We start from the raw sequence: 16,559 nt of genomic DNA, 5'->3' as shown, positions 1-16,559 counted from the left end.
AATAAATGTCGTAAAAGAGCAAGCTCAAATGTATCAGAAACAGCTAGAACGTAAAGTATTTCCAAAGCAGTGGCTAGTCTCAGAATCATAAAACAACACTAACAGCAGGAATATGTTATTCTAAAATTTAATTAGATACTAAAAGATGATAGCCAGAAACGATGCGCGACCTTGAGCTAGAAATTGAGCAAATTAGCAGTAAAGGACATTTATGAGAACACTGTGAAACTTTAAATAAAAACTGAGTTAGCGAAGAAGATAAAAATGCAATAACAGTGAAGGATGATTGTTTAATGGAATAAAAGTTTATGAAAGAACACTTAAAAATTTTAACCAAAAATGTGTCAAAATATAACACACACACACACACACACACAGAAAGAGAAAAAATATCTTCAAAGATTTTCACTAAGGCATTCACAGTGTAATCATTATTCAGCAGTAGTATAGTGTTTTTATTTTGTTATTTTGCTTATTTTCAAACTTTCTGAAATATGTCTATCTGGTTGATGTTAGTAAAAATAGAATTTTGCACGATGCTTCCACATGAATAAAATATAAACCAGTTGTATTTGTTACATCAGGATGAAAGCTTTCCTTCCAATATCGTGAGGGTTTTACCACTCACACCTTGATTATGAGTCACAAAGGGATCATGTGACAAGAAAGTCGCTGATAGGGAATGAAAAAGCCTCATTCTCTCAATACTCCAATGTGACCATGGGCACGAGTGTCCTCTGCTGCCTGGTGCTTTGTCTCCTGGGAGCAGGTGAGTCCTGAGCACAGAAGACAGCTCCTTGTCCTGGATCCAAGCCTCTTTCCTAGCCGGGGTCCCTCCTGGGCTAGTCCATAACTTCTGCCTCCTTCTCTTGCAGGTTCTTTTGTTGCTGAAGTCATCCAGACTCCAGGACATCTGGTCAAAACGAAAGGACAGAAAGCAAAGATGCACTGTGTCCCCACCACAGGACACACCGCCGTTTACTGGTATCAACAGAAGCCCAACAAAGAGCTTCAGTTCTTGATTTACTTTCTGAACCGAGAAGTTCTTGAGCAAATCGAGATGGTCAAGCAGCGATTCACAGTTGAGTACCCCAAAAACTCCCCCTGCAGCTTGGAAATCCAGTCCTCTGAAGCAGGAGACTCAGCCCTCTACTTCTGCGCCAGCAGTCCATCCACAGCGCTGAAGCGTTGGTTCCTCTTGGTGCATAAACCCATCACAGCCCGACTCAGGAAGCAGGCGATGCATTAGGTTGGAAGGAAGTAACAGAGATCAGCTGGAGCCAGTATGAACCACAGCGGAGCCTACACAAGCCAAAGGGCCATGGGAAGCCTAGGAGGGATGGGCTGACCATGCTGCAAGAACACCACCTGGGGGAGGGTCTGGGCTGCTGCCCGCTGCTCTTCTTTTTCTTCTTTGCTCTGCTTCATTCTTTTCTCTCTCTACACACTGTCTTTCTCCTTTTGTCCAATCCTCACAGTGAGAATAAGACGGTCACCAAAGATCATAAATCCGGTTGGCACTGTCCCACCCCACTGATAAGGTCAGCCCCACTTTTTCTAAGCCTGGGATTAAAAATCTCAAGAGAAAGAAAGGATTAGTCATGACTCAGCCATGACCTTCTCATAGAACACTCAGCTCAGTCATGGATGTGTGTATTTAAAATCATGCAAATGTTATTTTATTATGGGTGCTATTTTCCTCTTAGATCTTTTCACTCAGCTCTGAGTAAAACATTGCATTTTAGTCTCTTGCTAAATAATGCACTGTACTCCATTCTCACTTCTGTGAGAAAAGATACCTGATTATCCTCCAATTTCCTGCCACCATTGCAAATACTCGAATATATCCCTTCATGACCCTTTGTAGGTTTATATGCCTAGGATCATGATTGTTCAGACATGGACGACTACATGTTTATTTTACTTTATGTGACCAAATTTCTCCAGAAAGTTTTTTTTTTTTTTTAAATTACCCTCTACATCTGCAACCCCTCAAACAAGGCCATAAGTTTTCCCCCCATATCCTCGTATCTCCTTAGGACATTATCCAGCAAGCTAAATGGCTGCCAATCCAGCAGTGTGAGTAGATTTAGGGGATCCCAATCTCTCTTGCTTTCTCCCAAAACATCATCAGTATTTATCATTAAGATGCAGGTAAATAATTAAGGTGAAAGAAATAAAAGTAAGAATTTAATGAGAGGGAAATATTATACCACTATTCCTAATAATCAGCAGCAACCTGAAAATGAACAGTGCTATCAATCTAGAAAGCTAGATTATTCTCTTACTTTCTCTTTCCCTTTCTTAATTGCATTTTTCTGATCACTAAGGAGTTTGGCCACTTTTTCATGTGATGTTGATCTTGCATTTCTGTTCTCAGAACGGCTTGTTCATTTTTAGACCATTTTTATTGGGAGCTCTATAGTTTACTCAATGATTTTATACTAGGTATTAAATAGTCCCTTTTTATTTTAGACACTGAAAATGTCACCTCCTAATATTGTGCCACCCATAGTCTCAGTCAGATTTCAAAGAGCCGGTGGGCATGGGGGAAGCACATGACCTCTTCCTGAGTGGGTGCATGTTAATTAGCTCCACTATCTGAATCAGATAACCTCTCTCTGCCATATCCCTAGGCATCCAGAGCAACCTCCTCCATTATAACTCACATCTTTGAGCACCATGGAAGTTTCCAGTCAGTGCTGCCCCCCAAACTACTTTCATCCCTAAAACAGAACTTCTCATTCAGAAATGCTTGGAGAAAAAAAATATTCCCTTTAGTTGTGGTTTTGGTCAACTTGATTCAAATTAAACCTTTTCCTTTTCTTTTTTCTAATTGGATTTTGCTGCCTGGTACAGGAAGGGGACAGTAACACTTTACATATTTTCTTAAAGACTTAATATTTGCATAGACATTATCTTTTTTATGGCTAAATTCCATCCACTGTAATCACCAATCCCATTAATTTCTTGGTCTGACAGCTGATCCATTTTCATTCCACAGATGCTTGCAAAATTGTGTTCATTCACTAAAACACAAGATGACTAAAAAACTTCCAGTTACATTACATGGAATTTCAGCTGTTTTTGGAATTGCCATTTCAAAGTTTGTTACTTCAAATGGGTAGAAGAGATTGTTGTGAGAGAATGCAGCAACTGAAATCAACCTGCAGTGCTGGTGCTGGAATAATGTGGAAAAAACACATCCTCAAGAAAAGTTGGAGCACAGAAAACACCTGAAATGATACACAGAAACAGTCTTTTTGAAATTCTCATTTGGGACATCCTCTAAATCCTGGAAACCTGGTGTTGAAGATTTGATTTGACCAACTGTCGCTCAAATGATTAGCATGTCAACAAAATAAACTTGGATAGCATTTCCAGATGTGGTATTAATCAACAAGAGCTTGGCCATACCAAATGTCAGTATCATAGAGACTGGAAATTGAAAGTGCCTCCAACAGAAAGAGACAACAGAATACTGACAAGGAAAGGCAACACCAAGATTTCCTTGAAAAACTTGAAGATGAGGCAGTTGGGAAAATGTCAACAAATGTCAACATCTATCTCTGTGGAAAGTGACACAGACAAGAGGGAGCATCTCAAATGGGTTTGGCTGAGATGCTTCAAGACCTTCACATTCCTGAGATGCACTGGGAAAGAAGAGGCATCAGTGGTGACAGCCTGAGCCATGGCTATAGATGGCTTCCACCTCTGTGGGCTCTCCTTACTTACTACAAGACAAAATACCACTTACTGTCCACTCCATCTGTGCCTCCAAATGGCAAGAGCAGAATAAATAAGGACTGAATATGAATAAATATGGCTACTTCAATTTAAAAAAAATAGTAGATGTAGGAAGAAACAGGAAAATATAACCCATACATGGAAAAAGTGGGCAGTAGAAATCAACCATGAAATAACATAACCTGGAAATTTCAGGTGGGGATCTTTAAGCTATTGTAAAAATACATTCAAGGACTTAGAGGAAAATATGGTCATAATTTCATCTGTTGATAAAATTGATTAACCCATAATAATCAAAAGGGTGGAATTACTATGATAAGGAATGAGAGAATACAGCTGCAATAAATATTAATATGTTGAAAGAGTATCATAAATTGGTATATGACAATAAATTCTATGTGGATGAAATAGAAATGGAATTATTTGAAAAACACAATTTACCAAACTCACTCAAGATGAAATAAGAAAGGTAAAGAACTTTATATGGTCTCAAATTAAAACTGATCTCCACAGCAGAGGAGACATGAAGAGAGTCTACAGAATAGGAGAAAGCTTTGCTAGTTGCTCCTCCAACAGGAGATTAATATCCAGAATATATAAAGAACCTCAAAATATAACACCATGAAAACAAATAACCCAACCAGTGAATGGGCAAAAAAATCAAATACAAATAGCCAACATATATATGAAAAACTGTTCAACATCCTTAGCAATTAGGCAAATGAAAATCAAAACTACATCGATTTCATTTCACTTCACTTAGAATGGCAATCATCAAGAATACAAATAATGATATTTAGGAAATATGTATACATTTAATTTTCATTTCCTTTTACATGCCACTATGTTCACGTTGATATATTAAGTTTTTAAGTGTCTTTTTGCTGGGAGCCATTAGCCAAGTAGGTATGACAATTTCCTTGCCAGCGTACTCAATGTCGCTGCAACATGTCAGCAACATGGGGTACGCTGGCAAGGAAATTGTCATACCTACTTGACTAATGGCTCCCAGCATCTTTTTAAAAAATCTATATTTCTAATGAATGGTCTTAGATTGTACACAGAACATTATCTGAACAATTTGAGAAAGGAAAATGTAAAGGAGGTAATAAGGGTGTTTCAAAGTAAATAAAATCCTTTCTGATATGAAAGTTCCATTGATTATATTACACTTTCCTTTGATGTATATATCTGCATTTTGTGATAGACAATTAATTTCCTTCCTCCTTGAAGTTTATGTATCAATACAAAAAGCCAAGGATATAAAATCCTCTCTAATTGTTTTTCTTGCCTTTGCTGAAGATTGAGTGTGATTTTAATAAACAAACCGATTCTTGTCTTTTCCTTAGTATATTTTTCTTTTCTTTTCTTGCAATAGTGACAGTGCATGTTCTCAAAATATAGGAAGGTACAGATATAAATAGTAACTTCAAATTCCTACTGTACTTTCAAAAAAATCATGTGGCCCTTTGAATATTTGAACTGCTAGGCAAGATGTCTGTGGTATTCGTCCCTATTTTAATATCACAGAAATAAATATGCACTATAATATGAGACATAACACATTAGGAAATGCTTTATTTATATCTGTCTTTATATAATTTAAGTTTTAGCTATGTCAATAGAAATATTTTAAAGTATTCTATATTCACATTGCCTATGTTAATGCTTTTTAAAGTTTATTATATCAGATGTATAGTGTTTGGCATAAGTTATTACTGTACTTTTTCTTGGCTTTTTGTTCATAAAGAATTTTCTGAAGGAATGGTATTTTCTTAAGGATTGAGAATAATCACATTTTAAAAATACAAATAATGGCTGGAGCTGGGGTGCTTGCCCAGCATGCATGAGGTGCTGGGTTCAATCCTCAGGACCAAATAAATAAATAAATATTTTTAAAATAAATAAATAATACAAATAAGAATGAATGCAGGCAAATATCTGGGGGAAAATGTACACTCATACTTTGTTGATGGGATTGCAAATTAGTATAACCACTTTAGAAAGCAGTACAAAGATTCCTCCCCAAGATTAGAAATAGAACCACCATATGATCAGCTATCCTGCTCCTTGGTATTTATCCAAAAGAACTAACATCAGCATCCTATATTGATATATGCCTACCAATGTTTATAGCAGTGAAATCACAATAGCCAAGTTATGGAACCAAATGGTTACAGAAAATGTGATATATGTGCACAATGGAGTATAGCTCATCCATAAAGAAGAATAAAACTATGACATTTGCTGGTAAATGGATGGAACTGGAGAATATAATGCTGAATGAAATAAGTCAGACCCTGAAAATCAAGGATTGAATGTTTTGTCTCATATATGGAAGCCAGAGCAAAATTAGTGAAAAGGGGGATGAAAATCCCATGAAAATAGAAGGGAGAACCATGCAGTAGAGGAAGAGGACAGAGGGAGAGAAAGAAAAGTGAGAAAAGGTGGAATGAAATTCACCAAATTAAGCCAAATTTGAATATGAATATACTATAGTGAATTCACCTTTATGTTTATCTATAAAGCACCAGTTTAAAAACTGTAACTAAGTAGAAGGAAGATCAGTAGAGTAGAAAATAGAAAATAAGAGAGGTAAGAGGGAGGGAAATAGGAAGTATTTGGGACTGAAGTAGAGCAAATTATATTCCATGCATAAGTGACTGTGTCAAATTAAACCCTAACATTGTGTATAACTGTAATGCACAAATGGAAACATTAAAAATAGATTTTCTCAAAGGGAACTACAAACCCAGATTCCTTTCTTGATAAATTCTATAAAATCTTAACAGAAAAATATCAGTTTTACATAAACTTTTTCAGAATTTAGGAGAGGAAGAATTGCTTCACAATGTATTATATGGAGCCAGCAAAACCCTAATGCAAAAAACTGATAAAATTCTCCAGAACAACATTATGATCAATGATGAAAAAATCCTTCACAACACATTAAACAGGTCAATTTCAAATAAGTATGTATACACGTATGGGTTTGCACATGTGTATATTTATACATAAATATGTATATAATGATAAAGAAAAATCACCAAAAGTACAGGAGAAACAATGGTTTCACAGGCAGAAACCAGTGTAGAATAATGAAGAACCACCATTTGACCATTTCAGAGAAAACATTTTGCAAAATCTAGTACTTACTCGAAAACACTTGGCAAAATGTTACTACAGCTTTCCCAGTCTGATGGAAGTTACTTACAAAAGCTTTATAGCTAAAGTCCTTTTAATAATAAATGTGGAGCACTTTTCTTCCATAATAGGAAGTGAGCTGTGATGTTTTCTCTCTGCTATTATTCAACATTATATTGCACATTTTATCCAGTGTGCTAAAGCAACAGGAATGGGAGAAAAATTTAAAATATTGAAAAGGAAGAAGTATCACTATCTGTAGATTATATGATTTTATATAGAAAAATAAGAAATTGATGAAGAACAATTGTAAATAGTGAATTCAGCAAGATCACAAGACACAGGGTCAGTATTTTTAAAAATCATGTTTTATTTACTAGCTACATACAACTTTAAAATAAACTCCATAAAATAATAATATTTACAATAGTATCAATAACAAACTAACAATAAATTCAGCAAAAGATATTCAATGAAAAACTACAAAACATGGCTAGGCAAAATTAAAGAAAACATTTATAAATGACGAAACATATTATGTTTATGGATTGGAAGTTTCACTACATTGAGATGGTACCTCTCAACAAATGATGCTGGAACAACTGGATGAAAAAAAAGAAGAACCTAGACTCTTAACCAATATCCTAAATGAAAATAAATGATATATGTCATAGACCTAATTGTAAAAAACTAAAACTATAAATATTCTAGAAGAAAAATAAAAGAAAAACTTGTGAGTTGAGAATAGGCAGAATTTCCTTAGACACAGAAATCACCCACCAGGGGTAAAATAATCGTTTCTCCTTTGGCATCCTATGTGCTGGCGAGTGTGCTACATAGAGAAATCACTCATGAGGGGAAGGGAGTGTCCAGAGTCCTTAGGATCTCATCCACACACAACAAACAGCTGTCAAAGGACATGATGTTGGATTAGCCCTCTGCCTGTGGTGGAGGACAGTCAGAGGGAATATGTATGGATTATAAATGTGATTCCAGGGCCATATGAACCCAGAGGAGGAGAAATATTGGCCGTTGCCATTTAAAACTCTCTTGGTTGTCCATTAATTGGGGTCTTTTTCAATTCCATGCCCATCTGATCCTACCCCATGTCTTCTCCACCCATTCCTCTGCTAACCATCTCTCTCCCCCTTGGCCGTCGATCCTGCTCCCAGAATGATTTCTGCTTCTCCTTGCATGCATCTGTCCAGAGTGGCTGAAGGATGGCCTCTCACCCACCAGACCTGAGTCCTCTGTTCTCGCATCTGGTGTGATCTCCCAGAACAGCTCCCCAATCTCACTTTCACCCACACCACGCCATACAGCAGGGGGCAGCAACACAGCATCTTTAGTTTAGGAATTGCAGGTAGGGACAAAGCTATTTTTCACACTAAGGGCAAACCAAAAATGGTAGTCCTCATTTTCATTATCCTGTATTAATCAAACCCTTGGAAAAGCAATTCACTGGAGTAAATCCATGCTTCTCTTGGAGTTGTTTATAGAAGGCACTAGGAGGGAAGAAGGGAGAGGTCACTGGAAGATACCATGTGGAATGTGTGCAGATGCTGTGAAGTGTGCTCGGCACTCCTAAATAAAGCAGTGACTTCAATGAAACACAGGAGAGGGAGAAGGAGTGGAGTACCTAGACAAGTGAGGCCACAAGTGGGTGATTATAGAGTCTGGATAATGGAGGCATGTGGTGTCCCCTTCGTCAACTGTGTCCACTGTGTATATGTTTGAAATGTTTATTTGAGCGATGGGAATGTGGAGATGTGGCAAGCCAGCCACGGGTTGTGTGTGAGCTGTGAGCATTTTGAGTGCACAAAGCGGACTGGACTGATGATGCTGCGCTGTCTGAGCTGTGCACGTATGTGTCCCTTTCAGTTGCTCTGCCTTTGATCATCACACAGCACATGGGATGGGGGTGGCCTTCCAAGATGCCAGTCAACCTACTGACCACCAGACATCCTAGACTCAACCCCCTGAAACCTCACCCTTTGCCTTACATGGAAAAAACATTTCATTGAACTCCCCTTTTGTGTCTCTCCCCTATGTAAGAATAAAGAATTCAGGTGGCTCTCTCTCTTTCCACAGACCCCTAAGGTCAGAGAGCCATCTCGGATTTTGAAAAGGTACTTCTGTGTGTTGCGTGCTTCCTTTGCTGTTTTTTTAGTTGTTGAAGTAGTCAGAGTTTGTGAACCCAGCACAGGTCATCAGCTCAGTTAGATGGCAATATGGCACAGTCAGTTGAATATAGTTAACATTATTCATACAATGTGTACTTCCAAATAAGAGAGGCTTTCGAATGTGTTCACGATGCAGAAATGAGGAACACTTAAAATAATTATCCTGACCTAAGAATAGGTAAAATTTTCCTAGGACATAATTTGATCACTATCCAATGTCTATAGAGATCAAAACACCACATTAAATATTGCCTGTCAATCAAAAATAAAATAAATTAAAAACTTCAAAATAGATAAATTAAAGAAGACTGTTATATAATCCCAGCTGCTCTGGAGGCTGAGGCAGGAAGATCGCCAGCTCAACACCAACCTCAGCAAAGTAGCAAGGCCCTAAGGACTTAGAGAGACCATGTCTCAAAATAAAATATTTTAAAGGTGGGGGGAGGTCCTGGGGATGTGGCTCAGTGGTTTGACCCTGAGTTCAATCTCCCTCCCCCCCACCCCAACCCCACCAAAAATGACTGTGAACTTGATGTGCAGGAGGACTAACTAGGGTAGGCTGCCACCAGGGAGAACCAAGACACACACCTGAAGCGGCAAGGAGCCAGCTGTTTCTTCAGTCGGACAAGATTTCACACTATCTCTGCAGCTGGGATGTACTAGCAATTTATTTTATTGAAATGTGGAACATTTTCCTCCTAAAAATAGGAATATTTTATGTTATCGTAAAATGACCTTTTATTAGCCTATTTTCAGTTATTTCAAATCATGAGTGAAGGTGAATTTCTTTGAAAGCCACATTAAACACTCACCTGCCTACAGTGGGCCAATATTTTCAGTAAAGATCTGCACCCAGGAAACATTTACCAGAGAAGCAGGGGACACTAAACTCAGGATCAGTTTGGTATCTTTCTGTTCCTTTAATGTATGAGCTCAATACTATCAACTTTCCTCTTAGAATCACCCTCATTTGGAACAAAGTTAGTAACTCTGCCCTCTTTAAACAAACAAACAAATAAAAAGTCTTGAATTTTAGAGAACTTATTTAAATTTCATAGTTTGCCTAGAACTGAGAGCAAATGAATAAATGGGGGTTGGGGGGTGGAAATGTCCTAACATTCCAGCGAGACCAGATTCCTTTAAGAGTCTGTCATATCAGGAGGAGGATGCTTCCCTGGACAACTGAAATAGCTACACCGAGGGGAGAGGGAGAAAGACAACTCTGGAATTGTCAGTGAGAAGCCTGGAAAAGAAGAATCAGTAGAAAAATATCTCACCTGTCACCAGGTGAGATAATGACTCTGAAGCCACAGGCTGCATTGGATCTGTCTTCACCCACTGAGGTTTAAGTACTTAATCCAAAGTACCCTTTGCCTGAAGCAGAAAGGAGGGAAGGGGAGGGCTGGGTCCTGCTGGGCAGGGGTGTGGCTGCACCTGGCTCTGAGGCTAGTCAAGTGAGAGGAGGAGGATGTCACTTCCTGAATCCTTCCCATTTCCTATTGCCAGGCCCTGTCTCCCCAGTGCTCAGAGCTGGACACACCTCCTTCCTGCCTCCCCCTGCCATGGGCTACACAGTGCTCTCTTGTGTGTTTTTATGTTTCCTGGGAACAGGTAAGTTTGGAAAGAGATGAGGAAATCCCTGCATTAAATTTCCCAGGTCCTGGATGAAGCTGACTGTGGCAAGATGACCTTCCTTAGCTGTCTCCAGCTTCTGTCTTTCTCCCCACCCCTCCCCGCAGGGTCCATGGATTCTGGCGTTACTCAGACCCCAAGGAAAAGGATCACAAAGACAGGAAAGAGCACTGTGCTGGAATGTTCTCAGTCTAAGGGTCATGACCGAATGTACTGGTATCGACAAGATCCAGGGCAGGGTCTACGGCTGATCTACTTCTCCATTGGTGTCAATGACATTAGCCAAGGAGAGGTCTCCAATGGGTACAGTGCCTCTCGGACAGAGAAGCCTAAATTCTCCCTGACTGTAGAGACTGCCACCCTCAACCAGACAGCTCTTTACTTCTGTGCCAGCTCTCCTTTACACAGTGTGTCTGGGCCACCTGCTCTCTGCACAGAAAGACAGGCACATGGGTGAGTTATTTGGTCAGAAGAGCACAGAGGCCTTCCTGATTGTGGGCTGTGGGATACTCTGAGCTTGAATGGTCCTATTGAGTGTGAGCCCCCAATTGAGCTTAGGACCACTTTGGGTCAATGTCACCAGGTGAGATAATGACTCTGAAGCCACAGGCTACACTGGATCTGTCTTCACTGCCTATTCTATCTATCTATCTAGAGGGGTTATCCACTTGTGACCTTCCAGGGGAATGAACCCAGGCATTTGATATGGCTCGTGATTTGCAATGCAAGCATTTCTTAGGAGCTCAAATACAATGTGGTTTCTCTGGTCCTTTTGTTGTTGTATCCATCCACCCTGCAACGTCCCCCACTCCATTCTGTTCTCCGCTGACAGTCCCTTTGCCTTGTGTGCCCTTTCTCAGTCATGGGTCCTCTGAGCACAGCTTCACCATTCAGCTCTAGACTTTTTGGCCTTATACTGAGAACTATTTGCTTTCTAAAGCTTTACTCCAAGTTTAATTATTATTAAATCTGATTCAGAAGGTGCAGTGGTAGAGATCATGGTCTATTAAAGTAATTCTTCATCTACTGCCCCACACCATAATCTCCGATGAGATTAATTTTAGTCTGAAAGACTAGGTAGACTTTTAATTGTTATCTGTATTATTATCTGTATTTGTTGAATTTCAGAAGAATTCCCTTGGCCCACATGGGACCAAAGCCAGGAACTTGGAGATGCTCTTTCTATCCAGACACTGGAATGAACCCCCATCTCCCCTGCATTGAGGTCCCTCCTGGGGGTTAGTGAGTCCAGGCACAGAAGCACAGGATAAAGCCAGAGCATAGTGTGAACATTTTGCTAAGAGTCTTTCCTCATGTGCTTTCTCTTCTTGCCCATGAACCTGGATTATTCAGCAAAAGAACCACAGGACTTGGTGACTGTGCAAATAGTATTTGACTTTTTTCACTTTCTACCTATTCTCATATAAAATAATGTCACCCTTTTTATTTCTATTAGTCTCTTATGGGATCTGTCTCATCTAATTTCTCCCTTAAAATAAAAAAGTATTTTTCCTCAGTTTCCTCCCTGCTGTCCATACACTCCCCTTCAATCTTCTCAGCTATAGTAGAAATTCTTCTCTCATAAGCTATTAACTACTCCTTTTCATTAGCTCCTGGATATTTCTAGTATATTTTCTAGAATTTTCCATCTGTCCTCTTTTTGTTTTCTGTATAAATACTTTCCCCTCAACTTTTTCAGCCATTGTCATGGTCTTAACTGATGTCCACTGGGCACTCAGAGTTGGACGCTCCATAAGTGACTCAAAGAATTCATGGCTGAATTTGTCGTCTCTCCAACTCTACGTGCACCCGTTTTGGTGGCACTGTATTTCTGTCTCAGTGAATGGAACAATCATTCTAGGCTCTTCTTTTCTCTTAGCTTTCACATTAAATCAGTTTCCAAAACTATCATTTTTATAGCATACGTCATTGTAGATTGGGTTCTCACAAAACTGACTTTACAGGGTGTATTGTCCCTAAAGCAAAGGACACAGTAAAAGGACACCATGCCCTTGAATGATCCTTTCTGTGGTCAAAACCCTAGGCAAGCAAAGGGAACGATGAGAGCAAGCCTGGGCTGGAAAGTCCAGATACGAATCATCTTGAAGGACACTGAATTTTTCTTATGTACACTGGAAGCTAAGGCGAGGTAGTGTCATTCTAGAAAGCTACTCTCTTGCATATACATCAGGAAGGTTGCTCCTTGGGATTGTGGTCAGTCAAACAAGCAAGCTGAGACCTATGATGTCACTGCCTCTGCAGCTAACATATAAAACCCCTCTCTGAGTGGGGACAGGTGTGAAATTGAGGGCACTCTGTGGGAAGGATATAAGTCACTCATCCAGCCAACTGGCACTGGATAAAAACACCCTGAGGGAGAAGAGGCACTCTTGGTGAATCCCTTGAGGGACAGAGGTGCTGTCAGCCTGCTGCCACTGAACTCTTCTTGAAGCAGTCTCTGACCTCCTCTATACTTTCTCCAATAAACCATATGTCTTTCACGTGGTCTCTGGGTACTTATCTGCAACCTACTCTACTGCCCTGACGCAACTGCTCTGTTGGGGAGACAGAGGGAGATCAGCATGTGCAGAGGAGTTACTGGAAAAATGCCCTGCAGTCAACATGGATGGCTGTGAAAGACAGGAAGTGGGATTGGGCACAGCGAAGAGTTGGGCTGTGCCACAGCCTCCACAAAAGCTTTGCTGGCCCTACAGGGAGCTCCAAAGCCTGACCGCCCTAGAGTCATCTAAGTTGTGGCAGGGAGACAGGTCTTATGCCCATTTTCATTGCAACGGTGTCATTGGACAATCACATCATTTCACTGAGGCCACACACTTGACAAGGAGGAGCAGTCCCTTTAACCAAAGCAATTTACCAAAAGGGCTGTCAGCATCCATTCCCAATGCATGTGCTCACGTGGTTCAGCTGCTTCTCTCCTCACTGTCTCTGCTTTGGCGCAGATCCTCATCATCTGTTACCGAGGAAACGATAAGAGGCCTTGTCATTGGTGTGCTGGCCTCTAACCTCGCTGCTTCCATGTTGCCACCAGGGTGACTGTGACCATGATATTTCACATACTATGTGAAACCCTTTGTGAACACTGCTCTGGGTAGAAATGTGGCTGCATCGTCCACATTCACTCCAGCTCTGTAGGTTCTGGTGCAGTTGAACTTCTTCTATTTCCCTGAATAGACCACACTAAATTGCTCATTGCACCCTTGCAAACACTCTTTCCTATATCTAAACGGAGCTCTTTCTGACTGCCTGAGTATCTTGTACCCATTTTTCAGTTTACAGGTCAGAGAGAAGGTGATCCATAGAGTTTTTCTGACTCTTGTGGACAGAAAAGATTTAGCATAGTTTATGTAGTCCTGAAGTACTGTGGTTATGTTTTTTTATGATTATTTTTATACTGGCTCTCAAAAGACAATGTATTCTTTATATTAAGAGTGATCTCCTTCTAATTTTACATTCCTAGAACTTGGTACAATTTCTAGCTCAGTGGAGGAATAATAGAATACAATGGAGGGAGGAGCAGTCACCAAGTAGTTCTTCAAGACTTTATTCCAAGTATCATATTTTCTAACTTCTGGTACATGGTATTTAAATCCCTCACACCTCCCACTTACAAATTTTTTAAAACAAAGCATGTTTGGTAAGGAGAAGTGTGGAAAGTGAGAGAGGGTATTTTACTAGACCAAAAATACATAGAAGTATATGTAACAATTTTTATCTGATAATAATACTTCATGGTAATATATAATTGACTGAGAACAAGGGGAAAATGAACCATAATCCCAAATATTCATGGGAGCATACCGCAGGAGAAATGAAACCTGTCTTCCTTAATAGAGTCTGGGTTTTAAGGCAGAGGACATGTAAAAATGTGTCTGAATGTACATATTTGTTGTTTTTATTTTTCAATTTTGAACACAAACTTATATATCCATCTATTGGGATGGATTTTAAAATATATTTAGTTGAAATGTTTAGTAATTTGAGTTCATGCTCAGAGTTCTGGTTTTATTATGATGGACAAAAAGCAGAGTGTGGAGCAGGGATAATGAATTGTGCTCTAAGAACCTTTGCAACTTGCGAGTGCTGGCTCAGCATGGTTGAAAACATGGTATAGGAGCTCATAAAAGGCACTTAGTGGGGATCCAGACATGCAAGCCACTGCATAAAACCTAAGCTCCCATTGCAGAAGGCCTTATAAGAAGAGCCAGGTACCCCTTTCACACTCTGCTTCTGTAAACCTGCTTTCCCCTTGAAAACTCTTTAAAAACAAACAAACAAACATTTGTTCTAATCAATTATACAGGACAACAGAATGCATTTCATTTCATTGTACACAAATGGAGCACAACTTTTCATTTCTCAGGTCATACACAATGTAGAGTCTCACCATTTGTGCAATCATATGTGTACCTAGGGTAACTCATTCCACCATCTTTCCTGCACCCATGCCCTCTCCCCTCCTGTCCCTCCCCTTTGCCCAATCCAAAGTTCCTCCATTCTTCCCATGCCCCTGACCCCCATTATGAATCAGTGTCCACTTATCAGAGAGACATTCTGCCTTTGTTTTTTGGTGATTGGTTTACTTAATTTAGCATGATATTCTCCAACTCCATCCATTTACCTGCAAATGCCATAATTTTATTCTCTTTTAATGCTGAATAATATTTCATTGTGTATACATACCACAGTTCCTTTATCTATTCATCTATTGAAGGGCATTTAGGTTGGTTCCAGTTATATAATGTGAATTGAGCTGCTATAAACATTGATATGGCTGTGTCACTATAGTATGCTGATTTTAAGTCCTTTGGGTATAGACCAAGGACTGGAATAGCTGGGTTAAATGGTGGTTCCATTCCAAGTTTTCTAAGGAATCTCCATACTGCTCTCCATGGTGGTTACACCAATTTGCAATCCCACCAGCAATGTATGAGTGCATCTTTTCCCCCTATGTCCTTTCCAACACTTGTCGCTTGTATTCCTGATAATTAATTGACATTCAGACTGGAGTGAGATGAAATCTTAGAGTAGTTTTCATTTGCATTTCTCTAATTACTGGAGATGTTGAATCTTTATATATATATATATTTGTTGATCGGTTGTATTTCTTCTTCTGAGAAGGGTCTGTTCAGTTCCTGAGCCCATTTGTTGATTGGGTTATTTGTTTTTTGGGTGTTAAGTTTTTTGAGTTCTTTATACATCCTGGAAATTATTGCTATATCTGATGCACATGTAGTAAAGTTGTTCTCCCACTCTGTGGACTCTCTCTTCACATTATTGATCATTTCCTTTGCTGATAAGAAGCTTTTTAGTTTGAATCCATCCCATTTATTGATATTTTATTTTCTGATTGAAAACTCTTACACACAATCATATATCGTTTTTTGAAGTCCTGTGCACAACAATGTATTATTTTAGACAAGGATATTTATTCACTAGATAGCCTATAAATGTTGTGAAAAACTGGTAAGGAGTGCTTAGAATTTGGAACGTTGATCTCTTCTGGGCCTGCTGGTGTAAAATAAAGTTTGATTTCTCCCAAGTGCTGGTTGCTGTTTCTTGCCTGATTCCTGCAACAGTGTGGTCAGATTAACTCTCAGAGTTAATTCCACTTCCACATGGAGCCAGGGCCCTGAGTCAGGAGGCCATCCTGGTTTGGAAACCAGGACCTTCTCTCTTCCTTCTGCCTCTTCTGATGACTGGTGAGTCCTTTTGTCATGATATGAAGTTTTGACTCAGCAGCTCTACCCTCTGGTTCTAGATTTTTTCCATTCTGGCTGAATGTTGGTGCCATTTTATCTGTTGCCCTTATTGGAATCTCTTTCTTCTGTAACT

General features: G+C 39.5%; 1 long non-coding RNA gene and 1 gene segment (V, D, J or C); both read left to right on the top strand.

The window, feature by feature from the left end:
- Nucleotides 1-663: 663 nt before the first annotated feature.
- LOC114099165 (probable non-functional T cell receptor beta variable 23-1) lies at nt 664-1,264 on the top strand. The segment is given in 2 exon segments: nt 664-769; nt 876-1,264. Coding segments are annotated over 2 exon segments (423 nt in total).
- Nucleotides 1,265-10,580: 9,316 nt separating this feature from the next.
- LOC139704563 (uncharacterized) lies at nt 10,581-11,105 on the top strand. Its single transcript, XR_011706432.1, has 2 exons — nt 10,581-10,685; nt 10,814-11,105. It is a non-coding gene; the product is annotated as an uncharacterized lncRNA (long non-coding RNA).
- Nucleotides 11,106-16,559: the final 5,454 nt, after the last annotated feature.

This window comes from Marmota flaviventris, chromosome 1, assembly GCF_047511675.1.
Source record: "Marmota flaviventris isolate mMarFla1 chromosome 1, mMarFla1.hap1, whole genome shotgun sequence".
In the NCBI taxonomy this organism is placed as follows: domain Eukaryota; kingdom Metazoa; phylum Chordata; class Mammalia; order Rodentia; family Sciuridae; genus Marmota; species Marmota flaviventris.
The sequence above is the reverse complement of the archived record's forward strand: the minus strand, read 5'-3'. Positions and strand labels throughout refer to the sequence as shown.